Source organism: Pneumocystis jirovecii (genome assembly GCF_001477535.1).
Source record: "Pneumocystis jirovecii RU7 chromosome Unknown supercont1.6, whole genome shotgun sequence".
NCBI lineage: Eukaryota > Fungi > Ascomycota > Pneumocystomycetes > Pneumocystales > Pneumocystaceae > Pneumocystis > Pneumocystis jirovecii.
Window position 1 is genome coordinate 68,753 of NW_017264780.1, and position 13,659 is coordinate 82,411.

General features: G+C 23.2%; 8 protein-coding genes across 8 annotated transcripts; 3 read left to right on the forward strand and 5 right to left on the reverse strand.

Annotated features, from left to right (window-relative positions):
- Positions 1–1,592: 1,592 nt before the first annotated feature.
- On the reverse strand, positions 1,593–2,373 carry T551_01459 (uncharacterized protein; the record flags this gene model as incomplete). The annotated part of the gene is made up of 3 exons (XM_018373722.1): positions 1,593–1,900; positions 1,934–2,252; positions 2,317–2,373. 3 exons carry the CDS (start codon positions 2,371–2,373, stop codon positions 1,593–1,595), a joined length of 684 nt encoding a protein of 227 aa, XP_018229897.1.
- A 105-nt stretch (positions 2,374–2,478) lies between these two features.
- Positions 2,479–3,747, forward strand: T551_01460 (uncharacterized protein; the record flags this gene model as incomplete). Its single annotated transcript, XM_018373723.1, has 8 exons — positions 2,479–2,556; positions 2,600–2,713; positions 2,770–2,831; positions 2,878–3,023; positions 3,064–3,091; positions 3,137–3,272; positions 3,315–3,347; positions 3,391–3,747. The coding sequence occupies 8 exons, from the start codon at positions 2,479–2,481 to the stop codon at positions 3,745–3,747; spliced, it is 954 nt and encodes a 317-aa protein (XP_018229898.1).
- A 313-nt stretch (positions 3,748–4,060) lies between these two features.
- Positions 4,061–5,165, forward strand: T551_01461 (25S rRNA (adenine645-N1)-methyltransferase; the record flags this gene model as incomplete). The annotated part of the gene is made up of 4 exons (XM_018373724.1): positions 4,061–4,471; positions 4,514–4,750; positions 4,796–4,902; positions 4,952–5,165. The coding sequence occupies 4 exons, from the start codon at positions 4,061–4,063 to the stop codon at positions 5,163–5,165; spliced, it is 969 nt and encodes a 322-aa protein (XP_018229899.1).
- A 29-nt stretch (positions 5,166–5,194) lies between these two features.
- Positions 5,195–5,854, reverse strand: T551_01462 (orotate phosphoribosyltransferase; the record flags this gene model as incomplete). The annotated part of the gene is made up of 1 exon (XM_018373725.1): positions 5,195–5,854. One exon carries the CDS (start codon positions 5,852–5,854, stop codon positions 5,195–5,197), a length of 660 nt encoding a protein of 219 aa, XP_018229900.1.
- A 2,050-nt stretch (positions 5,855–7,904) lies between these two features.
- T551_01463 (uncharacterized protein) lies at positions 7,905–8,422 on the forward strand (the record flags this gene model as incomplete). The annotated part of the gene is made up of 3 exons (XM_018373726.1): positions 7,905–7,980; positions 8,027–8,165; positions 8,212–8,422. The coding sequence occupies 3 exons, from the start codon at positions 7,905–7,907 to the stop codon at positions 8,420–8,422; spliced, it is 426 nt and encodes a 141-aa protein (XP_018229901.1).
- A 229-nt stretch (positions 8,423–8,651) lies between these two features.
- On the reverse strand, positions 8,652–9,774 carry T551_01464 (uncharacterized protein; the record flags this gene model as incomplete). The annotated part of the gene is made up of 4 exons (XM_018373727.1): positions 8,652–8,878; positions 8,924–9,179; positions 9,222–9,670; positions 9,726–9,774. 4 exons carry the CDS (start codon positions 9,772–9,774, stop codon positions 8,652–8,654), a joined length of 981 nt encoding a protein of 326 aa, XP_018229902.1.
- Positions 9,775–10,556: 782 nt separating this feature from the next.
- On the reverse strand, positions 10,557–11,287 carry T551_01465 (uncharacterized protein; the record flags this gene model as incomplete). The annotated part of the gene is made up of 5 exons (XM_018373728.1): positions 10,557–10,745; positions 10,791–10,865; positions 10,912–11,093; positions 11,137–11,222; positions 11,274–11,287. 5 exons carry the CDS (start codon positions 11,285–11,287, stop codon positions 10,557–10,559), a joined length of 546 nt encoding a protein of 181 aa, XP_018229903.1.
- A 919-nt stretch (positions 11,288–12,206) lies between these two features.
- T551_01466 (uncharacterized protein) lies at positions 12,207–13,546 on the reverse strand (the record flags this gene model as incomplete). The annotated part of the gene is made up of 5 exons (XM_018373729.1): positions 13,288–13,546; positions 13,139–13,239; positions 12,954–13,095; positions 12,833–12,912; positions 12,207–12,785 (listed from the first exon to the last, which is right to left on the reverse strand). The coding sequence occupies exons 1-5, from the start codon at positions 13,304–13,306 to the stop codon at positions 12,207–12,209; spliced, it is 921 nt and encodes a 306-aa protein (XP_018229904.1). The 5' UTR covers positions 13,307–13,546.
- Between the last annotated feature and the right edge of the window lie 113 nt (positions 13,547–13,659).

A 13,659-nucleotide genomic window follows, 5' to 3' on the forward strand; every position in this document is an offset into this window, starting at 1 on the left:
TATAATGATTTTGATGAATAACATTTTATAATTTTTATAATAAATTAAACCTATAAAAACATAAAGATCTTTTTGATAAATAATAGAATTTATTTTTAACGATTTTTTTAATATTAATAAATAAATAAGTGAATATTTAAATGTATATTCTATTTATTTTGTCTTTAAAAAGAGGACTGCCAAAAATGACTATTAAATTAAAAGGGTTTGATTTAGAATATTTGTAGTTTAAAATTTATCTATAGTTTAAGCATTTTCTTATTTTTTATTAAGATTTTCTATTCATATATTGATTTTAAGACTTGGATTTTTCTAATAAAAATCGTTTTAAAATTAACTTACGTCTCTAAACATTAAAATATCATCATTTATTTATTAATTTAGAAAGCATAATTTTAAAAGATAACCAATACTAAATTAAATATTAATAACTTTAAAAGCTCAAAGGAAAAAAGGATTTTATATTTTTAAATATTTAATTATGCTAATAAATAATTTATGGTATACTATAATGTCTACTATTATTTCGAATAGTGGTTTTCATTTTTATGTTTTTAAAAATATAAAAAATGAATATTGAATTAATATTGAATTAAAAGCAAACTTATATATATATATAAGCAAAGTATATCAATTTTTACACAAACATACACAAACATACGATATATAACATTTAGTTTTTTTCAATATCTATAATAAATATATGCTTTCAGAAGTATATTATACCAAACATGAAATTGGGGTTATAAAAGAGTAGATAAGTTGATAAAAATTTTATTAAATGCTTCAATATAAGTTGGGGAAGATATCAGAGATAAGTTATCATAGTCTGTCAATACCAGTTAAAAATAAGTAATATCCATAGATTTATACATATAAGAGTGTAATTTTTATATGAAAATAATTGTTTTTTATTAGGAATAGTTTATTTCATTTTTTATTTCCTTTTAAAATTTCTAAATTTTATTAAAAAAAATAATTAAAAAATAACTCAATATGAATGAGAAAGGCCATATTCCCAAAATACTTTTTTTTAATTAAAAATTTTTAAAGATTTAATATATTATATAATTTTATAATTTTATCAGATGATATAAATTTTGTTAGATAGGTCATAAATCAGCCATAATATTACAAAAATGTCTTACGAAAATGTCCAGAGAATTGACTAATTTTTTTAAAAAGTTCAACATATTTCTTATTCAAAATGTTTCTATGTTGTTTTTTTTTTAAAAAATAAGTATTTAATAACAGATATAAATATTAGTAAAAAGGAAAAAAGTCATCATTTAATAAATTAATTTAGACCTATTTAAGTATTAAAAATATCTCTTAAAAAAGATATATAATTAGATTTTTCACAAGTTCGTTTTCTAAAAATGTACCAAATCCGCTTTTATTATATCATATCTTTTGCTATTCATTTATAAATTTGTTTTCTCTTTCTTCGAAAGTGAATACTTTGAATTAATTAAATGACTTTATTGTTTAAAGTTATATGTATATTATGATACAGAATGAAATAGTACTTTATGTAGAATAAATATTGTTATTTTTCATCAATAAATATTAAGTGAATATATTTCCAATAATTAGAGTTTTGTCGACCCAAAATTTTCAAATCCCATCATTTGAGCAATTGTATCGTTTTCCACTGAAATCAAATCATCATCTTTTTTTGTATTTAACTGTTTTTCTTTCAATCTAATCTTTTTCTTTTCTTTCTTCTCTTTACGTTCTTCTTCCTCAATAGCTTTTCTTTCAGAAATTCTTTGACTTAAATTAAATTCCACATGTTTTTTCTCATCTGCAATCTTTTGTTTTAACCATGCAAGCCTTTTCCTTACATCATCGAGTGTTGCTCGATCTTGTCGCAATGTTTGATTTGTTGCCCTTAAATCTAAACAAAAGATAATATTAGTTTATAAACTACTTGCTAAAATACGGATGATACGTTGTTTGCTGTTTAAATGATCAATCCAACTATTTGAGTCCTTATAAGTTTCATCACACGTTTCACAATAGTATCCAGCCCCTTTTCCTCGTCGTCCTACAGATGCTCCATATGGAACAAGCACTGTTTTGTTCAAGTTTTCTTCAAGATTTAATTTATCTCTTGCTTCAACAATTTTAACATCTGGAGGCGTTGGTTCCCGCTTAAACTTTCCATGCTTCTTTTCCCATCTTATTTTAGCATTTTTCTTTTCTTCTGCTTCTCTTTCTGCTGCTTTTTGTGCATATTCTGCCAAATCCTATTTCAATTATTAGTTTATCTTTAAAAATGTTTATTTTTATAAAAAATAGGCCAAATCACACCCATGTTTTTCGAAAATTAGGCTCTGTAGAGCCTTTATATATTCCATTGCCTGTCATTTCTTTAAAAATTTAAAGTTATTTTTCTTAATAATAATTTATCATAATGTTTTATACAAGAATTTGAATATCGAAAATTATGCAACGTACAAAAAACTTAAATTGATGTGGAATACATTAGACCCAGAAATATTAAGACTTCGGCTGCTTTTAGAGCCACATTTTTTGGAGATGATACATCAAGTTAACTAAGTTTTTTTTTTACCTTTTTTTAGCTTATTTTTAGACTCATCCAGAGCTTGCAGATGCAGCTGTCAATGATCCTGAAACATTTAAAAAAATGGTACAGAATTTGTACATGAGCAAGGAAAACCTTGAGATTGAGAGGCAGAGAGAAATTGTGTGTTTTTTCTCTTTTTAAAGATGACGTTTTTTGCGGGATTAATGTGTTTTTAGAGTGCACTAAACGCTGATCCATTGAATGTTGAAGCACAAGCAAGGATTGAAGAAATTATACGGTAGAGTCTTCTTTCTTATTTTTGAATGAATTAACTATATTCCTAGCCAAGAAGCAGTGATGGAGAACTTAGAGAACGCCATGGAGTATCATCCCGAAAGTTTTGGTCGTGTAACAATGCTTTACATAAATGTTGAGATTAATAAACATAAAGTAAAGGCATTTGTTGATTCAGGGGCACAGAATACTATAAGTAGTGTCTTTTTATTTTTTTGAAAAAATTAATGTTTAAGTGAGTCCATCATGTGCAAAAGCGTGTGGGTAAGTTTGAATTATGTAAATAAATATATATTTAGTTATTTTAAGAATTATGCATTTAATTGATAAACGGTTTTCTGGTATAGCTAAAGGGGTAGGCATGGCAAATATCATTGGACGTGTTCATAGTGCCCAGATTAAAGTAGGGCCATTATTTTTAGCATGTAGCTTTACAATTATAGAAGTAGGCATTATTTTAATCATTTATGTTTTTGATTTTTTTCAGGGAAAAGATATCGATATTTTATTTGGACTTGATGTTAGTTAATTTATTGTTAATTGTACTTACTTATTTTTTCAAGATGCTTAGAAGTCATCAAGCATGCATAGATTTAAAAAAAAATGCTCTTATTATTAACGACGCTATTATTCCTTTTTTATCAGAATCTGAACTCCCTGATAGTGCTAAAGTGGATGCGATTTATGTTCCTGAACCGGGATCTTGCGATAGACAGTCTAAAATTACTAGTACTGTAGAACAGCCAGCAATTCAGGGCAGCAGTTGTGTTCCTGATTATTTAAATCATAAAGAACAATCAAAATTTCCCGAAAAAGATATCCGTCAGCTTGAAGCTTTAGGATTTTCAAGAGAAGAAGTAATACAAGCGCTTGAAGCAGCTGATGGCGATGTTTCTATGGCTGCTAATTTTTTATTTTGAATTTAATAAAGATTAATATATTATACCAACGATTCAATTCATATAGTTTTTTTTACATAAATCATGTAGTTCATATGGTATTTTTGAGGCTTAAAAATATAATTTTATGTGTTTATATTTTTTTATTTTTATAACTTTTTTTTTTAAAAATTATATCATTAATATTAATCTTTTATTTTAAATGACTTAGAAAATTCCATGAAAAATATGTTTTTAATATAAAACTTTAAGCATTATTAATTAATTTTGGTATATAAGGAACATATAATGTTTTTTATTTAAGTTTTTTTGAGTTAAGCTGAAAATTCAAAATATGTTTCAAAATTTAAAAAATTATAAAAAACAGAAAAAAATAAGGAAAAAGAAAGAAAAAGTAGATAATATACTTAAAAAAAGGCGAAAAAAATGTATTTTTTTTAATAACAACAATTCAAAACTACTTGAAAATAAAAAATTAGAGAAAAAATCTCAAAAAAGTATTAAAAAAGATACACAAGAACAAGATTGTTCATATGTTTTTGAAGAGCCTTTATCATATTCGAATGGATCAAATGAAGCGTTTTCTAAAAAAGAGAATAAGGATAAACAACTTACAAAATTACAACAAAAAATGAAATTAAAACTTTCAGGAGGAAAATTTCGTATGATTAATGAACATTTATATAATATTACAGGAAAAGAAGCTTTAGAATTCTTTAAAAAATATCCTGGAATATATAAACAGGTACTGTTTTTTAAAAATAATATTTTTGTTCAATAAATGTAGTATCATATAGGATTTCAAAACCAAGTATCATCTTGGCCAGAAAATCCAGTTAACTTAATGATTAAGAAGTTAAATTTATATATACAAAAAACTAAAAAGTTAATGATTAAAGTGGCTGATTTAGGGTGTGGTGATGCAAAAATAGCGAAAGCAATGAAAAATATACCAAATATCAAAATATATAGTTACGATTTAGTATCAGAGAATCCATTTGTTGTTGCATGCGATATGTCTACTGTATAAAGTTTCCTTTTTGAATATGATAAAAAACTAATCTAATAGTTACCTCTTATTGATTCGATAATTGATATAGCTATTTTCTGTTTAAGTCTTATGGGAACAAATTATATAGACTTTTTAAAAGAAGCATGGAGGGTTTTGAAGATAAAGTATTTTCTTTATTTGCTTTTTTAAAGCTATATGTTAAATTTAACATAGTGGGGAATTATGGATTGTTGAAATTAAGTCCCGGTTTACAGATAATAAAGGAAACGCTTTTTGCACAGCATTAACTTCACTTGGATTTTCACTTATCGAGACTGATGTTTCTAATAAAATGTTTATGTGTTTATACTTTAAAAAAAATGATAAAATTGACAATAAAAAAGATTTCGGTATATTACTCAAATCATGTATATACAAAAGGCGTTAATTGTTTTGGATAATGTGTATTGTATTTTATTAAATGCTAATTGCTGCATATTTTTCTAAATATTCTTGGATTGATTTTGTATTTTCCTCATTTAACATCTTTTTGGAATAATCTATAATATCTTTTGATGTAATAATCGCTTCTACTGGGATCTGGTATTCTTTACGTAGCATTTCAACTGTACTAGCTTCATTATTATATCTCTTTTCTTGGCGGTCCAATATTTCTACAATTCCGACTAATTTTCCACCTTCTTTTTCAATAATATCAATTGCCTCTTTGATTGCAGTTCCTGCTGTAATTACGTCGTCCAATATTAATACTCGTTTTTCTTTTATTGATGTGCCTACTATATTACCTCCTTCTCCATGATCCTTTTTTTCTTTTCTATGGTATATAAATTCAATATTTGCCTTAGTTTTGTCAAGTTCATAAAGTTTTATCGCTGTGATTGCACCTAAAGGAATTCCTTTATATGCCAATCCAAAGATCACATCAAATTCAATTTTCATATTCAAAATAATATGAGAAAAAGCTGTTGCTAATAAATCTAAAAGGATAGACGTATTCATAAAACTACTGTTAAAAAAATATGGACTTTGACGCCCTGATTTTAAAGAAAAAGAACCAAACTGAAGAGCTCCTGATTTTTGTGAAGAATGAAGAATATTAAATTTGTAGTTTTCCATTTTGTGTTTTATAAAAAAAGTTTTTTAAATAATATTTTTATCAAAAAAATTAAGTTTAAATCTCGTATTTATGGAAAATCTAATAAATGTCGAGTTTATCTAATATACCGGAATGAATTTGAATATTTTTATTAACATTATCATAGTCTTTTAAATAAATAATATATTTAATATAGTTTAGAAAAAAACATTTTGTATATTTATGTATATTTAGTTTTTCTTAAAAAATACTTTAGAAATCAATAATAAAATGTAAAAATTTTTAATATTTTAATAGTATTTTATGACATATAAATCTGTAGTAATTTAAAAAGGAATATTTATAGTTAAAATGTATTTCACAAAGGTATTTTTAATAATATATTTTTTATTTTTATAGATATCTTTCAAGTAGAAATATCTTACTATTTTATCTTTTGTAAATTGAATCTTTTTCTTCAAATAAAATTAAAAAAATTGATTAATCTTTGTAAGTATGCTTCTATTTTTAAGCAATTTTATTTTTATTATATAATCTTAAGCTATATTGAAATTTATTCCAAAAAATTTTTCAAGTTTAAAAAAACTAATATTATAATTTGTCGCAAATAATAAATTGTGCTTATAATAAATTGTATAAATATTATTATATCATTTTTGAATGTTAGATTGTAATACAATTTTAACTTTTTGTTAAATTCTTCAATTTTACAAGAAAAAAATAATATTTTAAAACATATTTCTTTTAAAATAAAATAATTTAAAAGATCAATACAATAATTTTCAGAAAAGTTGATTGGCATTCTAGATTATGATAAACATACTGAAGATAATATTATAGAAATAATTATAATATTCTTATAAAGTTAATAGAATTAAATAAAATTATTTAAATACAGAAAGATTTTTATTATTCTATATCTAAAATATTTTTTATAATAATTTATAGTATTTGTTATTCATTCTTAAAAATTTAAGTTTTACTAGAAAAAATTGCTTATATTGATTTTTGATTTTAAACAAAAAAATGTTATCTCAAATTTATTACAACTAATAAATGAAGTTTTTTTAAAATAAATATTGATGAATAATGTATTATCTACTTTAAGGAAACTAAGAACTGATACATAAATTTTTAATTTATAAGTATTCAAAAAGATTCTATAAAAAGTTAATTATAATATTTTATAAAAATATCATATAATAAACTATTATTCTAATTCTAAAAAAACACCTTAAATACTTTAATTATCTTGTTATATTTGTTTACTTTAAAAATATCATTTTAAAAAGATCTTATAACTGGAATTAATTAAAATTTAATTATTCAAAATATAATATAATTTAATATAAATATATAATACAGACAATATCTTTTTTCAATGATTTTACTATTAAAACTGAGTTTTTCAAATAATTTATAGAATTAAATTAACAATTTTACAAAATACTTATTTTTTCTAAAAATCATAATCATTCCTAATAAATACTTATAATCTAGTTAATAATACAGTAATATGCCATATAGTTTGACATCAGATTAGATCAAGTTAGATGACTAGTGTCAATAGCCATTTTGTTCTAAAACATTGAGATTTAGAGATTTCTGAAATCCTTAAAAACCACAAAAATATGGGTTTCTGAAAAATCAGAAGAATTTTACAACAAAAAATCTCCAATACATCAAATCTATCTCTTAAACATCAATCATCATTTGTCAAACTCATGACGCCAAACTTAAGATATTTCAAAGAATATCATTACAGTATCTTTATAAATAAAAATAAAACTTCAATTTAAAAATAAATATTTAGAAATATTTTTAAACTATACAGAAAAAATTCAATATTTTCCCAGCATTAAAAAGAAACTTCTAATAAATCATTTATTAAATAACATTTTTTATGGTTATCTATAAGACATTCGGGCAACATATTAACGGAATCTCCGTGCACACATCAATACCATTAACGTTAAAAACTAGTGATATCCAATTTAAAAGTTTAGAAAACCCATTTTTACATAAAACTTAGCCATTGTTTTAAACAGATTTATATTTTTTCCTACAAAAATGACTTCACCGCCAAATAAATCAATTTACAGGTCAAAGTTTCCTATTGCAAGAATTAAAAAAATAATGCAAGCAGGTAAGTTTTATACTACTTAAATAGTCAAAATAACATGAAATATTAGACGAAGAAGTAGGGAAAGTAGCACAAATTACACCAGTAATTGTTTCTAAAGCTTTAGAACTTTTTATGGAATCAATTGTAAATGCAACAATACAACAAGCTCGTGCTAAACAAGCAAAAAAAGTAACTGTTTTGCATATGTATTAAAGTTTCTTTCTGTATTATTAATATTTATATTTTATTTAGGAAGAGTGCAATTGAATCAACTGACCAATTCGACTTCTTAGTTGATATAATTAATAAACATATAAGTACAAAAAATCTTGAAAAAGATACAGGACATGGAACTGAAAAAATACAAGAAGAAAAAAGCAGTACAAGTAACACAATAAATCATACAGATGCATCACTTCAAAAAAAGGTATCTAATAAAGATGAGAAGTATATTATAATGTGAAAACACACAATGAAGAGATATTAGCATATGTAAATATAATTGTTTGAAAATCATATATTTAATTGATACAGATAATCAGTACTTGACATATCATTATACATTTTTCTAGATCTATCTTGAATAATGAATATATAAATAATAGATTTTTAAAATTGTATACAAACCAAAATCACATATATAAATGCAATACATAATAATAACATAGAATGACAGATATAAAAAATCGAATTTAACTCCCTTGAAAGGCTACATCAAATTTCTCAGCCATTGCATTTTTCTTAGCACTAAAGCCAGTCCCTTCTTTAGAGAGTTCTACAATTGAAAGTTTAGAGATATTTTTTGCTGCATCTTTTTCTTCTAAATACAAACTAGTTTCACATACATAACAAACACCAGAATCGCGAACAAACTGATCTAAACATATTGTACATATAACGTGACCGCATAACTTCATAACTATAATATAAATTAAAGAAAATATTTTAAAAAGCAAGTAATTACGATATGCTCCGGATATGTTTGAAAGTTTTTTTTTACAAGCTGGACAAATTCTTTGTGGATTCTTGTTTTCTGATGATTCGTTTTCAGTAAAATGAACTGAAATTAAAGATTTTAGCGATATTTTATGAGACTTATTAGCAGTTGATGCTGGACAAATAGGTACAGTTTTCCGTTTTTTTATAGTCTCTTTGGTATTTACAGAAGGTGTTAATGATGGAATCCAAAAAGAATTAATTTTTGGTATTGATCGTAATTCCTTATAATAAACATTTTTTCAAAATAATTTGTTTTAACTTACTTTCTCTTTTATATATTTCATTTTTTCCCTATCTTTGTCATTTTTTGTAATTTTTAAAAGCTCTTCTTTGTCAAGTTCAAAAATTTCTTTAATTTCTTTTTTCTGCAAAACTTCATCATTATGTGTATTTTGATGATGCAAATTAGCAATCATTTGCTGTGCTTCAAAATCCTTAATAGCACGTCTTTTAGCAATTCCTTCTATTCTTTTATCTTCAATTTCATCTTGACGTTTTTTTTTTTCTATTTCTTCTTCCATTTTCTTTATTTCTTTACGTTGAGATAAAAGATTTTCCATAATACAGACTCTGCAAAAAATATCTCCATTTTCCTGACATGAAACAGTATCACGAGTTTGAGACATACAGAGATGACATGCGTCAAATTGACGAAATGAATCACTTTCAAGTCTTTGTTTTTTAGTTCCATAATCTAACATAGAACGTTCATCTAAAAAAAAGAAAAAAAGTCAAAAATATAAAAATCTATCCATTTGAAATAATACAATTTGTAAAAAATGATAAACTTGTGTTTCTTTTTGAATGTCGTGACATTAAAATTCTATTCTTTCAAAACTTAATTCTAAACTTAAATTTAAAAATATTTCAAACAAAAAAAGAATATACCTGTAAATAGATAAGTAATTTTAAATTAAAATGCAATAAATAAAATATAATAATATGTTTTAGTTTTAATAAAATTTATGTAAATATCAAAAAAAACTTAATTTTTGGATTGTTTCGATGAGTATTTGAAATATATTAAAAAATATTAAATAGATATTTTAAATTTTAATATATATTTATTTAATATATATTTATTATTTAAATTGAGCCAAAAGCTAAACACCATATTATATTTGACATAGGTATAACCGTAATAAAAAATTAAACTTTAAATATAGTAGAAACTATGTCTTATCCTTATTTTTAAACATAAAAACAAAATTTATATGAGAAACCAAGAAAAATAATAAAAACAAACCATATTTAGAATTTTTAGCCAACCTAGAATAAATATTCAAAAAATAATATATTTAAATTTTATATTAACTTTAAAATATAAAATTTTTGACAATTCTATATATGAAAAATAGAAATTTGAACTCATTTAATCGTTTCATAGATATAACAATGTAAAAGAAATAAGAAAATGTTAATGATCTATCAAAAAATATGATGTTTCATTTTCGTATTCAATAAAAAGTTATAATAGATAGAAAATATAATGAAAAAAAGTGAATTATATCTTTCCTTTCAGAATATGTGTTAAAAGTAAATATTTTAATAATTTTTCAAATAGATATAATACCACATTATCAAGCATTCAGAATATATTATTCTAATTTTAAAACATCTATAAACTGAAAACCAGATGTTAAAGTTGATTTTAGATCATTTGAAGCAACTTCATTATATGATGAGCGAATACAGACATTTTTAAATGTAGGAATTAAACATTCAATCAAAAGGTTTTCTATTGCTATATGTCCCTGAGAAATTGTATCACATGTTGTATATTCAATCTAAAAAAATTAAAAAAGTTTAAACTAAAATATTATATCACTTACATTAATCACCAGACCTTTATCTGTACTTGCTATACGAACAATAAAATCATTGATTTCATAAACATCTCCTTCAAGCTATCCAAAAATAAACATTGTTCAGAATATGAATAAATCGTGGAACCTGAAACATCTGTCTTATGTTCCATAACTTTGTTTTTATGATCATCTGTTCAAAATCTCCATCCATCTTGACTGATATTTGTTGAGTCTTACAAAAAGTAACTTCTGGACAAAAAGATAAAGAAACCATATAAAGATGCTTTTTAGGTCTTGTATAGAGTTTGTATGTCATAGACCAGCGTCCTAAGATAATTTAGGTTTAAAAACATAGAATTTTAAAATTTACCTATACTTTGTGCCAAAAATAAAAGCAATCTTTGCCGTATATTCTCCATAAGTGTCATCCCTGTATCATCTTGACATAAATAAACACTTCAAAGATATTAATTTCTTTTTATTTTTAATAAAAATATGTAAACTTACCCAGATATTGGCATACTTTTTTCAAGACGTAGTTATTGATAATGCCTAAACGTAGTATCAAAAAATAAATGAAACTGAAAAATTGTAAGTGAATAATAGATAAATTTAAAATATCATATAAATAAAGATAATAAATGATATATTATATACAAATGTACATATCAAATAGATTTTGAAAACATTTGTAAAGATTAAGTTTATAAAAAAAGAAAAATGATCTATATTTAAGAAATATTGAATAATGTTATGAAAATAAATTTTCAATAAATTTTTATTATATTTTTTTGGAAATAAAATTAGATATTTTTTAAAAAGAAAATTATTTACATAATTTTATTAGATATTATAATAATTTAAATTATTTTATATCAAATGTAATATTTTTTATGTTTAATTTATATTTAATTTAAAAAGTTATTTCATAATTTAATTTTTCTAAGATCTATAAAATGGGTGATATAATTTAAAAAATATGTTTGTAAAAAAAAAAGAAGAAACACATCTACTTTAGAAATAATTACTTAAAGTGAGTTGATTTATCCCTATTATTTAAGTTTATTTCCAAAATTGAACAAAGATATATATTTTACTAAAAATTTCTAATAAAATTTTGAACAAAATATTTCATAAATAATTTTTATAAACAAAAATAAAAATGATGTTAAAATTAATTTAAAAAATAATATCTTTATTACTTTTTGAAAAATATTTTTTTCAAATATAGAAACAAAATGTTTAAAATTTTAATTAAATTACAATATTAAAACAAATATCTAAAATTTATAAAAAACAATTATTCATTTAAAATTTGTATTTAAATATGAAAATAATCTATAAAATATACTAAATAAAAATAAAAACAAAGTTAACAATGAATTTTAAAACAATTTACAAAAAAATTCAACAACTTATATTTTAATTATATCAAATAATTTAAGTTATTTCTGATTTAGAATCGTTTCTAGGATTAGAATCGTCTTCAATATTTTTTAAACAAGTTAAAATTGGCATTGATTTCAAGTCAGAAACTTGAAAATTACTTTTTGTTTCATCATTAATTATATCATATGTAACAGGTTTTTCATACAACATGGTCTGATCATTAGAAGAAAACTCTTTAAATAGTATAGAAGGCTTAGAATTCTCATCTTCAGAAATTTCTATATCCGTTACCATTTTTTCAATTTTTTGTTTCATATCATCAACATGATCTATTTTTTTCTGAATCTCATCAAGCTGTTCATTTTCCTTAGCCAACATAGAGTTATTTTCTTTAAGAAGTATCTCTAATTGCTTAATAATATCTTCACGAACTACAATAGCAGCCTTCGAAGTATTGTAAGATAACTTAAGAGATTCCAATAACTGAAAAAGTTTTGAAGCATATAATGGAGATACAGGAGGTGTTTCGGCTTCCGTAAGTTGTGTGTAAAAACTAAATGAAGACCCAATAGACAATGAAGAAGATGAAATTGATGCAGTAAGATTATGATATAATAAATTAAGTTTAGACTATTTATTATAAGAATAAAAATAAATCTTTAATATGAAAAACCAACCAATTCTGGAACTAAAGATAATTTTAATGCACCTCCTATTTTTCCACCTGATAAAGACTTTTTTACACTTTTTTCAGCAACTAAAAATCATTTTAGATTTAAAAATACTAAAAAAACATACGTTCTAGTCTCTTATTAACATCCATCATTACATTTTCAGAAAAAATATTCCTTTGTTCCCATACATTTGCAACATGTTTAAGACGATTTTGAACATCCTGAGTCCCATGCAAATAAGCATTTTCCATCGCTTCTGCAATAACCTTGGATAAAATTAATATATAAAAAGTATGAAAGAAATCAAACAGTTGAAAATGCATTAACAAATTCCTCACGTTTACGAGCTTTGGATTGTTGTGTTACATCATTTGCCAGATAAATCAGATTCAATTTCCTCATACCAGACGCTTCAAAAAGTCAATAAAAAGCACCAAATAGAATATAAAAACATTCACCATCACGTAGACTCTGCATCCATGTCTCAACAATCTGTTTTGCACTTCTTCGGTGGAATAAAACCCCTACAATGATTACACTTATTTTTCTCAAAAAAAAAAGCAAAATTACACGAAGAAACGCTAGTAATCTCTTCTTGAGATCCAGTATTAAGTGTTGCAAACTTAGAACGAATTAAATCAAGAGTTGCCATTAACTAAAAGTATAACTTTTTTCAATTATTTGTAAACCAAATTTTTAGTACTAAAAAGATTTTTTCTGACAAAAAAAAACTAATAAAAAGATAATATCAGTTTTTAAGCACTATACAGTCTTTTAAAAGTACTTTTGGATAAATTTAATACAAAAACAACCAAAAATTAAATATCTTT